The sequence below is a fragment of the Delphinus delphis genome, chromosome 19 (genome assembly GCF_949987515.2).
Source record: "Delphinus delphis chromosome 19, mDelDel1.2, whole genome shotgun sequence".
Taxonomy (NCBI): domain Eukaryota; kingdom Metazoa; phylum Chordata; class Mammalia; order Artiodactyla; family Delphinidae; genus Delphinus; species Delphinus delphis.
The window spans coordinates 59,050,405-59,064,049 of NC_082701.1; the positions used below are offsets into that span (position 1 = coordinate 59,050,405).

The 13,645-nt window shown below is 55.6% G+C and overlaps 1 protein-coding gene across 3 annotated transcripts in view; it reads right to left on the reverse strand.

Annotated features, from left to right (window-relative positions):
- Positions 1 to 1,251: 1,251 nt before the first annotated feature.
- The window catches only part of MPRIP (myosin phosphatase Rho interacting protein), a 136,424-nt gene continuing 124,030 nt past the window's right edge, over positions 1,252 to 13,645 (reverse strand). For 2 of the 3 annotated variants that reach the window (XM_059998493.1, XM_059998491.1), the window contains 5 exons: positions 13,381 to 13,500; positions 12,628 to 12,714; positions 11,960 to 12,122; positions 10,832 to 10,917; positions 1,252 to 7,208 (listed from right to left, as the gene is read on the reverse strand). In XM_059998493.1, the coding sequence (XP_059854476.1) occupies positions 7,137 to 7,208; positions 10,832 to 10,917; positions 11,960 to 12,122; positions 12,628 to 12,714; positions 13,381 to 13,500 (528 nt within the window). In that variant the 3' untranslated portion in view covers positions 1,252 to 7,136. Of the gene's footprint in view, positions 7,209 to 10,306; positions 10,368 to 10,831; positions 10,918 to 11,959; positions 12,123 to 12,627; positions 12,715 to 13,380; positions 13,501 to 13,645 lie in introns of all 3 variants that reach the window. The other variant, XM_059998492.1, reaches the window with a different exon arrangement.

Genomic DNA, 13,645 nt, shown 5'->3' on the forward strand with positions numbered 1-13,645 from the left:
GTGTCTTTACCACTTTTCCAAATGCCTACTGGCTTTTAAAACTGCATGTACATAGCTTTAAAAAAATAGTGTTAAAGCTGTTAAAACACCATTATATTAGACCAGTGTCCTGAAACTATGCTTTGATAAGAATAATTTTTTTAAATGGGTGAAAAACAACTGAAACATCTTTGAACAATTGGAATAGTACTGAAAATGTTTACGTGTCTGTACTCAAGTTGATTTTTGTCAAGTTTTACAGATTCCACAAGTTGATTTCTAATAGGTAGAGTCAGACTTGAATTTGTTTGTGTTTATCTGAGTAAAAGTTTGGATTCTGCAGTCATTTTCACGTTTTACTCCAAAGGTTGTGACAATATTGGGGGGAAAAAAGTTTCTTATTTTAAATTTACTTAGTGGGTCACAACCAGAATTTTACAAAATGAAATGGGATAGAGACGTCAGTGTGTGTCCTAGGAAGGGTGCATTATTTTGTGAAATGTTGGATTGTGGCTGGGGTGTATGTTTGTGCGTACTGGGTCATGATGAAAAATGATTTTCTTTTTTCTTCTTTTATTTTTATTTCTTTTTTAAATTTTAATTAATTAATTAATTATTTTTGACTGTGTTGGGTCTTCGTTTCTGTGCGAGGGCTTTCTCCAGTTGCGGCGAGCAGGGGCCACTCTTCATCGCGGTGCGCGTGCCTCTCACTGTTGCGGCCTCTCCCGTTGCGGAGCACAGGCTCCAGATGCGCAAGCTCAGTAGTTGTGGCTCACGGGGCTAGTTGCTCCGCGGCATGTGGGATCTTCCCAGACCAGGGCTCGAACCCGTGTCCCCTGCATTGGCAGGCAGATTCCCAACCACTGCGCCACCAGGGAAGCCCGCATTTTCTTTTTTAAACAAAAAGTAAAAATATTGTAAGTAAATCTACGAATGAAGGGGTAGGTATGGGGGAGTTATAGTTCTTTTTCTTGTATTTCTTATTGTCTTTTTGGCCCCCTGAAAGTTTCTGTAACAGAGCCAATGTACCTTAATTAGATTATGGATGTAAAATATTTCTGACTCTTCGTTGTGTGTGAATATGTGAAATCTCCTGATTTTAAAGTGTTGACAACTAATCCAGACACTTAAAAAGCAGGTTTTGTACAAGTAGAACCAAAGCTCCATCATAAATCTCTGGGCTCCTGACCAAGCCCTCTGACTTGTGACCTAAACGCCTGTTTTGCGTCATGTCCTTCCGTTAAACAAAACCTCGTTTACAGCATGCCAAGGGTGATGCAAAAATAGTTTATTATGATATTGTTTATGTAAAGTTAGGTAATATTTACAGTAGAAATGATCAGCTACATCCATGGGAATCTAGCATGTCACACAAAGGAATAAATATTTTGACAAGTAACACTTCAGTTGTAGTGAGCAGTTGATCAGAAATTTTGTATTTAAAAAGGAGCCTCAAACTAAACCGTAGAAGTCTTGAATTGTCAGAGAGCAGCGAGCTGACCAGGCCCTTCTCTTCAAGAGGCCCCTGCAGTCCCACGGGAGATGGGCCCCCTCCTGGGGGCCGGGGGGGGGGGCACGCGGTGGGTCTCCATGCCACTTCAGCCTGGCGAACATTATGTTAGTACATAAATTAAACGCCCGTTAAAATTATACAAGCTTATTCTTTGAACATGTACCACCCGTGAAAAAGTAGCTGTGGCAGAAGTGATTGTTGCTGTGAATTATTCCCGAACTTGTCACAGTAGAAGCAGCTACCTACGCTTTTCCACTTTGTTCGTATGCTGCCCCCGCCCAGCCAGCAGCTAGGCATAGTATGCTTTCGTCTCAAGTAGCTGGATTGAGACATTCACCCTGATAGAAGAGCATATCTGTGAGAAAGATCACTGAGGATTCTAATTGTTGAGGAGAAACTTTACGTTTTATAAATATTACTTAGGAAAAGTCTTAATCGCTTAACTGGTTTTGAATCCTAACAGTAAGCCAGTAGATATGTTGTTAATGCTAAAGGTAAATCCTAAAATCCATTTTAATTGGTTTTGTGATACAAGCATAACACAGGAATGAATTTAGTGTTCTTTGTAATCTATTTCTAGCTTTCTATAAAATAAAACTGAAATGTGCGACGTAGCTAGCTGTAAAGGGGAGAGGGCGGATGGCTGGAAACGTGATGGGCAGCACGCGCCCGTTCGTCTGAAGGCTGCTCTGCGTGAGCTCAGACTGCCCTCCCGGCTCATCCCACAGGCCTGGATGGTCCAGTTCTCAAGTACGCTTGCCAGCCTGACGGGCGCACATCATAGAATAACAGCCTTACGAGTTCTGCAACGTCCAAGCCGTCACACAACCCGGTGCTTGGCTGGACTCCCACGCAGCCCCCAGCAGGTGGCCACAGGTCACTGACTTAGACGCCAAGGTGCTGGGTCTCCTGCAGGTCCCCAGTCACTGTGTGCAGGGCCCGGGCAGGAGCCCCTCCTGTGTTCCTCCTCCTCCTGATTTTCCTCAGCACTTTGAACGGCTCTGCCAAGAATGAGGAACAAGTACAACCGAGATCTTTCAGGGAAAAACAAAACCACCTGTTAAACGGCCAGAGCTTTATGAAAGGTAACACAAGTCATTAAAAACACTTCCTTGTAATGTTGAGTGGGATTCAGTGTTGTACCCAAAGCTGTTCGTCCTATCTTAGAAAGCAATGCTTGTATGAGGAAAAAAGAAAAAAACCCACAGACTTTGTCACAGAAATCCATGCAGTAACTTCTGAGTAATATTTACACTGCTTGCTCTGAATAATATCCGGTTTTTCTAAATACAGAGGACCTGGGAGCTGCACGGGGTGTGCGGGGTCCCGTGGGCCCTGGAAGGAATGGACACAGTGTGTCTGAGCTGCTCTCGGGGACACAGGTTTAGGCCTGCTCTTCTGAGGGTCTTCTGTTGACAGACCTCAGGGAGGGGAGACTGCTTCCCTTTACAGAGAAACAGGAAGAAACCCACCGTTCTCAAAAGGGCAGAAGAACGAGACCGGTCTTCTCCAGTCAGACAAAACTTGAGAGACTGACAGTTCATCTCCATACTGGGTTTCTGTCCTGTCTTCCTATCAAAGAACCCAAAACACGTGGTTTCTGAGACCTCACTTAAGGCTGCTGCTTATTTAAGTTTTCAGCTGTGGAAAGTATGGCCTTGCGAAAGTGTACACACGTGAAAATACACAAAACTAAAGTGCAGCCCCGCCTCCTGAGAGCAGGCTAAGGAGGGCCGGGCTGGGCCTGCTGCGGCGGGAGTGTCCCTAGCGTCGTGCGCTCAGTGCCGAGAGCAGGGGCGGGCGCTACGTCTCACCTGACCTATGGTGAGGAAGACCTTTCCCAGGCTTGGGAGTCCGACACCTGCGCTCAGGCCTCTCGGCGCCGTCCAGGATCCCCTCTCAGGATGGTGGGATGAAGGAGCGCCCACGATCACAGGTGGACAAGATGGGTGTGCAGATGCCTGCAGTGAAAACCTCTGGAAGAAGTCGGTTCTCAGCAGCACCTCCCAAGTCTTCTAAGGGTGGGGCTGCAGCACCAGGGCGCCGGGACCCTCGTTAGTTTCGGCTGAGTGGAGGAAATGCTAGGGCAACAGGTAAAAGCTGTTCATAAAGCAAATTCCTATTCAACATGAAACACCAAGAGCTCACTGTCCAGGACTTTGGGGTGTGAGACGTTCCGGAACACTGCAGTTTCCAGAGGAGAGAAGCTTCCAGTTAAGGTGCCAGATCTTTTTTCCTTCTAGTATTTCATTCTTTTTAAGTATCATACTACACACTTTCCAGTCCTTTGTAAAACTCTGGCAACAGTTAAGTTTCCTCCCCTTTCTAGGTGATAAAGGTGTCTAGTATTTTTGTTTTATGAAATTGCGTCTTGAAAGTAAGCTTCTTGAGAACGATGATGAGCAAACTTCCTTTCAGGAAAGAGAACTGCTGGCGGGCTGTGTTCATTTTACTCTCTAATGGAAAACAGCTTTGAGTCCCTGGAGAAGACCACGTCAGGAGCGAGCGGCGGCGGGAAGCCTGGCTCGTGGTGCTCCGGCGGGACGCCACGTCCTCAGGGAGGAGCGGGCGTGAGTTCCTTCGCGAGGAGAACGCGCACGCCTGTCTACCTGCTCCTCCCAGCGGGGGACACCCTGGGGCGCCTGCGCAGGTCTCACCGGCTAGAGCTGGGGGACCCTGGCACCTGGCTGGAGAGGAGGTTCCAGGGTGAGCGCTCACCATACAGGCCCCTCGGAGGGGGCAGGCACTGTGCCGCCTCACCCAGAGGATGTGGAGGGGGCTGCCAGGCGCAGCGATGGAAAGATGGTGTTTCCCTCGCAGAGAAACGGCATTAAATAGACGTCTCTGAGAGTGCTGACGCCGTAGGTCTTGTCTCGTGGCCTCATCTGTCAGAACTGCTCTCAGGCAGCTCCCTCTCTTCCTGAGCCTGGCCTGAGCATGAGGCCTCGGTGCCCAGCTGTTGGGTCAGTGAGCCGCTGCCTGCGTCTGGACACCGTGAACGACAGGCTGCCCGTGACTGGCCAGAGGCTGGGCCTTCCGTCGTCCTCGGTCTCCGCCGGTCACCCCAGCACAGCCATCGCTTCATCCCAGAAAGCCACGCTGGCTCTCGCGCCATGGCACAAGCCCGCGAGGCACTCTGCGGCCAGCAAAGTCACCGGAACACTGGCCTCAGACCTGCTTAGGCCCCGGCAGCACGTCGGAGCAGAGGAGGCCGCGAGCCCGGCGCACGTACCCTGCAGTGATGCAGGTGTTCGCAGAGCCGTCAGGTGGTGTGAGCCTGTCCAGCCTCCCGCTGGCCTGTCGGGCTCGGCTTAGCTGCAGGTGCTCGCAGGTCCCAGATGAAGGAGAAACGTTTACAGGAAAATATCACTGCTGTGAAGAGACGACCCAGGGAACCTTTTCCTCCCTGGGGACGTGGGGACGCTCCCCATGCTGGGGGAGTGCCGGGAGCACCCTGGGCTTGCGGTCACCTGCGCCTCCCTGTCCACAGCCCCCCGAGGGCCTGTTCTCTGCCAACGCAGACACCGGCTCAACCTCCGCATACGTGTTCTTCCTCCCTTCTGGAGTGCGGCAGCTGAACTGCCGCCTGGGAGCTTGGGTGCTCGCAGGGAGAGTCCGGAGGACGCTGCGTGCCGGGGGCTGAGGTGGGACGGTGAGATGCAGAGCAGAGACCCTCGCCGTCCTGTCCTGCCTGCTCACGCCAGCCCGAAGCTCAGACCTGGTTCCGAACCAGGCGGCGGCCGTCACCACGTGCTGCTGCCCAGCACTGCCGGGGTCGCTGCTCGGCTGGTTGAGCTCTCGCGGTGCATTTCCTGGCCGCCTCTGCCTGCAAGCCCCGGATGCTGCTGCCGCCACCTGTTCCCCAAGATTCCTGAGGGCAGACCTCAAAGGACAACTGAGGAAGACACGTGAATAAAATGCTCTTTTGACCTAATCAGGAGCACTGCACAATCCAAACGCTCACGTCTACGGGCAGACGAAACCCAACTCTGTGCGCGGACCCTGCCCTTCTGGGAGGGCCGGAGATCCCCCCAGGGGCAGCAGGGGCAGCACAGGGCCAACCCGGCCTGACGAGGTGCCTGCTCGGAGGAGGGACACGAAGCCACAGTCATGACACCCGAAGAGCCGCCCGAGCCTGGCAGAGGCCCGCCCAGCAGATCCCCAGGGCACCTGTCACACTGCCCTCGACGACACGCTCACAGACCATTCTGGAGACAGCGCCAGTCTACATGGCGGGGGTGTCTGATGCCAGAATTAAAGGAGCTAATGTTCTCTGCTTTTAAAGACGTGGGAGGATAGTGGCGAAGGAGTGACTGGCGTGGTGGGAGGCTCTGAACAGCTTGTGAGGAGGGAGGGCCCCCTGCAGCCAGGAGCCCTGAGACCATCCAGTGGGAAGACGGCACGGGAGCTGCACTTCTTACACACCCCAGGGCCTCTGTCCTGCCCTTCCAGGACTTTCTCCAAATGACCTCGTGCGTTCACTTAATCTAAAAACTGAGCAAGATGATTTCTACGTTCCACGCCCGAAGCACCCACGTACCCGAGACAGTGGTGCTCACCCAAGCAGCGAGGCCAGGAGGCCTTCGCCCCCGCGCCCGGGGTTGGCTCCCACCTGGTGGGCTTTGTTACACTCCCCACCCTAACGGGATGAGGAGTTTTCATGGGGCCGTCATAGAACCCCGATTTCAGAGGTTTTCAAGAAGTGCTGTGGAGTGTCTGGTGGCGGTTAAAGAGTTGTTACTCAGACCACTAAGGAAGCAGAGCCGTCGGTCCAGGCCCGGCGCAGGCGCCCCCAGTGCCGCAGGGCCTGAGACCTCAGGTGAACTGAAGGAGGCTTAGGAGCACGTCACGAATGGCCAGTTCTTATCTGGTTCCAACATCTGCTCTAACCTCGGCTTAACACAGGGTCTCCTGTCAACCGTATTCTGAGGGAAAACTCTCTTCATTCTTTGTGATCACAGGTCAGCATCTACCGAGTATGAAAGGACCAGGGTTCCTGGTGACCAAGAAAGAAGCGAGCGTAGGAAGGAATGAGAGGGGCCTGGTTTTGTGCAAGATTTAATAAAAAACAAACAAAAATAGGAATGGCTGCTTTCAACATTTTCCAGGTTGTGAAAGGTTTACCACGAGTGTCTGGGGTGTGGTTCTAAGCGGCATTAGTGGAACAAATACAAAATGCTGTCCTCCTCTGAAGCCCAAAGGTGGTACATCCAAGGTTCTAGGCCACACTCCCCCTCCCCCGCAGGCTACCAGCTATCCGCGCTGGGACCGCAGCGCACGCCTCCACGCCTCGTGGCCGGTTCTCTCCCAGGGACCCGCCCGGGCCCTGACCCCACCGCGCACTGGGCGAGACAGAGCTAGCTTATCGCAGGCTGCTGGGCCTTAATACTGACATGAGCGCGGGGGCGATGGGGGAGAGCCACATGCGCTCGGCCCCTCGGCTGGGCTGGTCGTAGAAAACCATGGGGAAAAGCTTCGGTAAACACAACAGGGGTGATGTGAGCAACCCACAGACCAGTCTCTCATGCATCCATACCACAGTTACTGAGGGCGATAACGACGATAACGATAACAGAAATCGAAGGTACAGACGAGGGTGGCGGCCGCGGGCCAGGGAGGGTGCGTCTGAGCTGCGTGGGAGCAGCTAGTCGCGCTCCAGGTCCCTGGACTCAAAGAGCTTCAGGCGATCTTGCACCGTCAGGCCTTCCTTCAGACTCTGGTGGAGAAACAGACAGGCCGTTAGCCAGCGGCCCCGCTTGGCACGGGCTGCAGTCTGGCGAGAGGCGCGGCTCGGGGCTCCCGGAGGGTTAGTGGGCGTGCTAGAAGGGCCACGACCCCCGAGGTGGTGGTGTTACTAAATGAGAAGGAAACAGAAACAAGACCGACGCTGAGCTTAGGGCTCTCCCGACAAGCAGGGAGCAGACCAGTGGAGCGGGAGAGGAGCCCTGCTAAGAACGTGAAGATGCCCGCTACGTCCGCATCCACGTCCGCTCTCTCGCGACCGCAGGCTGGCGGCACCTGCTGCACCGATCACAAACCCTGTTGGACTCTCACTGCCCCGGGGATTTGGGAACGTGGCGGTGGGAACATGTCGGTTTGTTTTACTGAGTCTCTGAGAACGGAAGCCCATCCTTGTTCATGTGGGACCTCGGCGAAGGTGCGGGACAGAGGATTTCCTGCTTTACTCTGGGAGGCTCTTCACAGAGACTTAATTTCTGGACGAGAAAAGGAGCATCACCTCAGAGCACGACTGGGAACGAAGGTGCCTCGCTGCCATCGGATCTGCGTGGCAAGTCCAGGCTTCACTGAGGCTGCGGAACCGGGGCCGGCCCACAATCAGCAGGTGAGACTGAGCCGAGCCTCCCCCTCAGAGCTGACCCGCGTCCCCTGGGGCCCCAGCTTCACCCAGGACAGCTCTGCCTGCCTGTATTTTTAATTTGGATGCCACTGGTCAGAGGAAGAGGACCAATCCACGTCCCATGCTGACATCCATTAACACACACGACTGCCTCACGTGCTCTCGGGACTCTTCCCAAGTGTGCCTGCTTCAGGTCAGGGCTGCCACCTACACGGCTGCTGTCTACACGGCAGCCAGTCTCATCCGGGGGCTGGGCCCCGTCACCTGCCACGCTGCACCGCTTTAGTTGGGGACTTTCCCTTGGGTGGCAGCAAACCGCCACTGCTGAGTCCTGAGGGACAGAGATTTTCCCTCCGCGCACTGTCACACACGCTTGGTGATCATCCCTACTGTGCAGCCGCTCACCACAGCTGTGGGGGCGGAGCCTGAGAAGACCCCGTGCTGCCCCACACACCCAGCATCTCCGTGACCCCACGCTCAGGCCGACCGGGCGGGGGCCTCCGGGAGGAGCCTGGGAAACGTCCTCTCTGGTCTCCATCCCAGAAGAGCCCAGCTGCTCTTAGGCAACGAGCTTTCTGACGTGATGGGGGCTGAGCCTTTCTGTCCTGCTGAGGGAGGCAGGTACAGAGACAACACACGTGAAAAGGTAGACATCTGTATACATCAGACCCTGTATCAAAAAGCACCAGTGACAGGTTGTTTTTGGGCAACTTAGTTCCCGTCTTCCTGTGGGAGGTTCCACGGTTTCCAAATACAATCAGGAAAAAGGGCAGCACAGAGCTGTGCAAGTGTCCGTTGACAGCACGTTACAGGCACAGCATCACGGCTGGTGTCCCCGAGGGTGGACCATAAGGGCCCCAGCTTCCTCCTTGGGCCAGCAGGGCTGTCCCCACACACCAAGAGCATTGCTTTTACGTCGCAAACTTGGCAAGCCAAACTCGGACTCAAACGAACACAACTCTGGGAAACCCTGCTCCTGGGCTTCCTCCCCACACTCATCTGGGTCCCGGCCTTGCAGAGAGCCGCAGGCAGACCCTCGTGGGTGTGCCTGACAGTTTCCTCTCTCATTCCCGGCCTCTGCTTTAGCAAGCTGCTGGCCAGCGTAGAAGCCGCCATCTACACGGCCGCACATGTGTGCCAGCACATCTCATGGCCAAAGGCCCTTATTGACAGAGATGTTTCCACTGATCTTCTGGCCCTTTGCCAGAGCCCAAAGTACTGTGCAGCTTGTGGGATCTTAGTCCCCCGACCAAGGATCGAACCCAGGCCCCAGCAGTGAGAGCGCCAAGTCCTAACCACTGGACCACCAGCAGATTCCTGCAAAGCACTTTCCCTCCCCCGACACACGGTCCGCCTGATGGGGCGGGCTTGCTGGAGCAAGGCTTCCCTGGAAGGGCCCTAGCAGAAGTGTTTGTCATTTTACAGGCAAAAGGCCCAAAGCACTCACGGTGAACTTGCAGCAGCTACAGTTCAGCCTCAGATAGAAGTAAAAATCATCAACAAGAAAACCAAGAACACGTTTCCCTTTTGCTAAACAGAATGTTTTCCACGTTTAAAGAAAAAAGCCCGAACTAAGTTTTGAACAGGCTTAAACGTTTCTGGTGATAAGTGAGCCAGGACTGTAGGGAAATAAACATATCAAGTACAGAACTACTTGGATTTCCTTCCGTAAACTCTCCCTAAACCAAACCCCTCAGCCCGCCAAGTGAGCCGGGCGCACCTGCCAGCGTCCCGTTCTGAGCCCTTCCTGCTGTCCTCAACTTCCTTCTCAGAGGATCAACGAGATCAGGTCAGCCGAGCTGATAAACCCACTAGGGAATGAGTGACTCTGTGCCCCGGATGCCTGGGCCTCGTGGGAGTCGGGAGCGTCCAGGCAGGGTCGGGGTCAGACAGCCTGATGTTTCTGAGCCAGCGCTCATTCAGCCCCTGCTTCCCGTCTTTGGAGGCGCCCGGGGTCCTCAGGGCTGGCAAACGCTCAGCCCCAAGCGCTCGCTGTACTGAGTGGTTTCCGGAGCTGCGTGCGCGAGGTATCAGCTCCCTGGCTTGCTGGGCTCGGGCCTCCTGAGCCTGTTAACAGGGCGGGGGGCGCGGGGCGGGGGCACTTCAGTAGTGGGTGGCTCTGTCAAGTCTGCTTCCCGACGGAGGGCAGCGGTGCCCCCAGAGAACGTGAGCGCACACACCATTCGACATGCATGTGACGGGGCCGAGATGCTGGCCCCACGGACAGCCCACCAAGCTGGGGGGAACTCCCCTCTGTTAAGAGGTTACAGTGCAGTTAACTCCCCAGAACAGGTTAAGAAACTTCACATGGATCGTGTATGTGCCGGCTGGAGCAGGAGGAATGAAAGTGACCGGAAAACAAGGAGCTCGCTATGGAGGTGTGAGCAGTGTGCATGCAGGTAGCACCCCCTCGAGGGCGGCAGGCGGGTGGGTGGTGGTGAGAGTGGTTTACCTACACGACAAGGGACCGGGAAGCGGGTCGTTTCAGTTATCCCATGAGACCTGCTCAATTACGGACTGTCGGGGGAAAGAGCACAAAACAAAAGACACACACACAATAAATCCTAAATGCAACGTGCTGGTCACCCCCACCCTCCAACCCACCTTCCCACAGAGGGGCACGTGGGGGCGGAGGGCACACGCTGGGGGGGAAGGGGCGCGGGCAGCTTTGCCTCTCGAAGGCAGCTGGCGTCAGCATGAACTAGGGACATGCAAGGAGCAGTCCAGATGGGGCAGGACCGACCCAGCAGGGCGCCGGTCTGAGGGGATTCACCCGAGCCCTGCTTGCTGTGGGCCTGGCCCTCCGCTGTCGCTGGCAGGAGATGGTCCCCCTGCTGGGCGAGGGACACACTCAGTGCGAAGCCCCTGGAACTGGCCCAGCAGGCTAAGCGTGTGGGGCCAGTGAGTTCTGGGACCCTGGGGACCCTCTGCTGTGGCCCTAGGTGGGCTCTACGTACACAGGGGCTGGACCCCAGACTCACCTTGGACCTGATGCTTCTGAGCTGTCGGCTGACACAGGATCTGTCTTTCTTCAAGAAGTCAGGGTTGCTTTTAGACTTCATTATATCTGAGAAGACAAGCAGACCCAGTGCCTGTTTTGTAAACCCCCTGGGAACAGACTTGGGCTTGAAGGCTTCCAAGGCTTATCATCCTCACCCACACGTGAGACGTTTCCTTCAACAACCCACGAGAACCCCAAACAAAGAGCTGTAAAGCACGAGATCCTTGGAACAGTTGTGGGCGCTGGGAGACCTGGAGGAGGCACGCGAGGCCCCGGGCCAGGCTCCTCCCCGTTGGCCGGCCGCAGCACCCGTTGCCCCTGGGCTGCTGGGCACACCTGCCGCCCTCCTCCTCCTGAGAGCCCCGGGCTGCTCAGGGTTTTTAACTTCCCATACTTAACGGCGCTCTCCCTCACTTGCTGAGAGCTGTGCAGTGACCTCACGGTTCAGCCCCCCACCGTGGAGGCAGAGCCAGCTCTGTGCTCCTGTGCGTTCAGAAGGGTCACAGGCTGCACGTGCTCACTCCTAACCCTAAATCTCCCGGCCCCCAGACGACTCCTCGGAAGCAGCCAGTGTCACCATCCCGTCCCGGGTCTGATTTGAGCTTCGCTGCACATGGCCTGCCTGCCTTCGGGAAGACCTGTAACGTGCCCGCCCAGCAGCGATGCAAACTGGCGAGGAGGGATCCTTTCCGGCCGAGAGGAAGCGGGTAGTGAGCTAGGGCATCTCTTCAGTAGGCGGCATCCCCCCATCCCCTCCCCCCATGGCCTTCTGCAGATTTTATAGTAAACCCCCAGGATCAATAACCAGCGAGAGCTGCTTACGGAATGAGTGAATTGTTCAGGAAAATGGGGAACACAGCCGGCTGTCACTGTAAACACACACCCCGAGGTATGACTGTCCCTCAGGGCAACCAGTGCAGCGTCGGAGGAGAAGGGCTTCCCAACCAGGAGGGCCCGAGAGCCGGGCGCCTACCACCCCTGCAGCTGTTCCCTACCAGGAAGTTAGTCTGACACAGAAAAGGACCCCTCTGCTTGAATCAAGCGCCAGCAGCTCCAGGACTAAATCGGCGCGAGTTACTGAGTCAGAATCCAGAGCTGGAGGACTCACCGTAGCCGGACACGGGGGTGTGTTCCGGTGACCTTTCACCCAGTGCGTCGGTCGCGGCTTTCAGCTGCTCCTGCAGCCTGCTGACGTCACAGTCGGCCTTCGCCCTCACGATGCTGAGCTCTGTGTAGATGTCCTTGTACTTGTCACTAGCGTACTTCTTGTCCTTGGGGATAGAAAGGCAAAGAGCAGTTACAGCCAGGCTGGGTGGCCCATGCTCCTGGGGCCAGAGCGCTTCGGGGGTGACTGGGGATGGGCCCGGCAGCAGAGAAGGCAGGCCAGCCCCCGCCTTCCAGAGGCAGAAACTGGACACAGAGTGGAACAGACACAGCAGGGCCCCGGGCTATAGCCAGGCTGGCGCCGCCTTGAGCCCCGAGGACCTCTGTGTGGCTTCAGGCTGGAAAACCCCTGTGCCTTGGATCTCCTAAGTGACTTGGCCTCCAGGAGCGCCCTCAGGAGGCAACAGTGTGCCTGGGTCTCGGGTCCCTGCCCCAGCACGTGGCGGGCACGGGGACAGCCCCTTGTTCCTGCCGCGCCCACCTGCAGGCTGCCATTCTTCTCGTGGAAGCGAAATCTACTTCAGAGCTGCTACATGTGACTCTGGACACGCGTGGCCCCGCCCCATCCGGAGCCCATCCCCCAGGTCCACGGGTCCCGGGGACGTGCGTTACCCGCAGCGCCGTCTGTAGCTCATCCTTGAGGGAGCTGATCTCCTGTTTCAGGTACTGAATTTCTGACTCCTTGACCCGCAATAAGACCTAGAAAGAGAAATTAAGAGACTCACGTTCGGGAGCAGAGGGACGGCCAGGGCCTCGGAAGCAAAGACTGAGCCACACGGAGGACTCGCCTCCACACGCCGGTGGGCAGGCAGCTCTCTCCCAGTCCTTGTCAGGAAGAAACGGCCGTGACCCCTCCTGACCCGAAAGCCTCATCCTCAGCCCGGGAGCTCCTGGCACAGAGCCCAGGAAGGGGTCCTGCAGAGACCTCAGGTCAGCCTCTCCCATCATTTAGAAAGAGATGGTTTCATGAAATTTTAATTGAATGGGGAAAAATCTAAGTGCTTTCCTAAAAGAACACCTTATACATAAGAAGCAATCATTCTGACTTAAAAATGAACTTTCCTGATCTTGAGTAATACAGCCTTAAGAATCTCAAGCAGCTGCAGTGTTCACAGTTACTCAGTTTCATTTTAGTTGGTCAGTGTTTGTGACGTGGTGGAACAGAGGGGCGGAGGGCAGGTGAGTGAGGATGGGTTAAAGGTCCCTGTGGCCTCGTGAGGGGTCCCACGCTGCCTGGCAGCTAACTCTTCTCTTTTGCGTCCTGGCATGACTCAGGTCTTTCCAGGTTCTCCCCCTCTTGCTGCCCATAAGCTAGGGGCTTGTATGGTGTGAGCTGGTAAAGAGGGACCTGGCTCTGAGCCGTACCTCTAACTCATAGGCGTCCTTGCCCTGCGTGAGAGGTGAACCAGCAGCCTCGCCACCGGCGTCCCCGGTCAGCAGCGTCCGTAGCCGTGAGATTTCAGCAGCCAGGCGGTTGTTCAGCTCCTGGGGGACAGCAACACAACCAAACAGGGTGCTCTACAGAGCTGTTTGACCACGAACACAGGGCGCGGCCAGGGTAGCATGCAGCACGGGAGGCCTGCAGTGGTGCCTGTGCACGGTGGCATCTCAGAGTCAGTGTGGACACCCT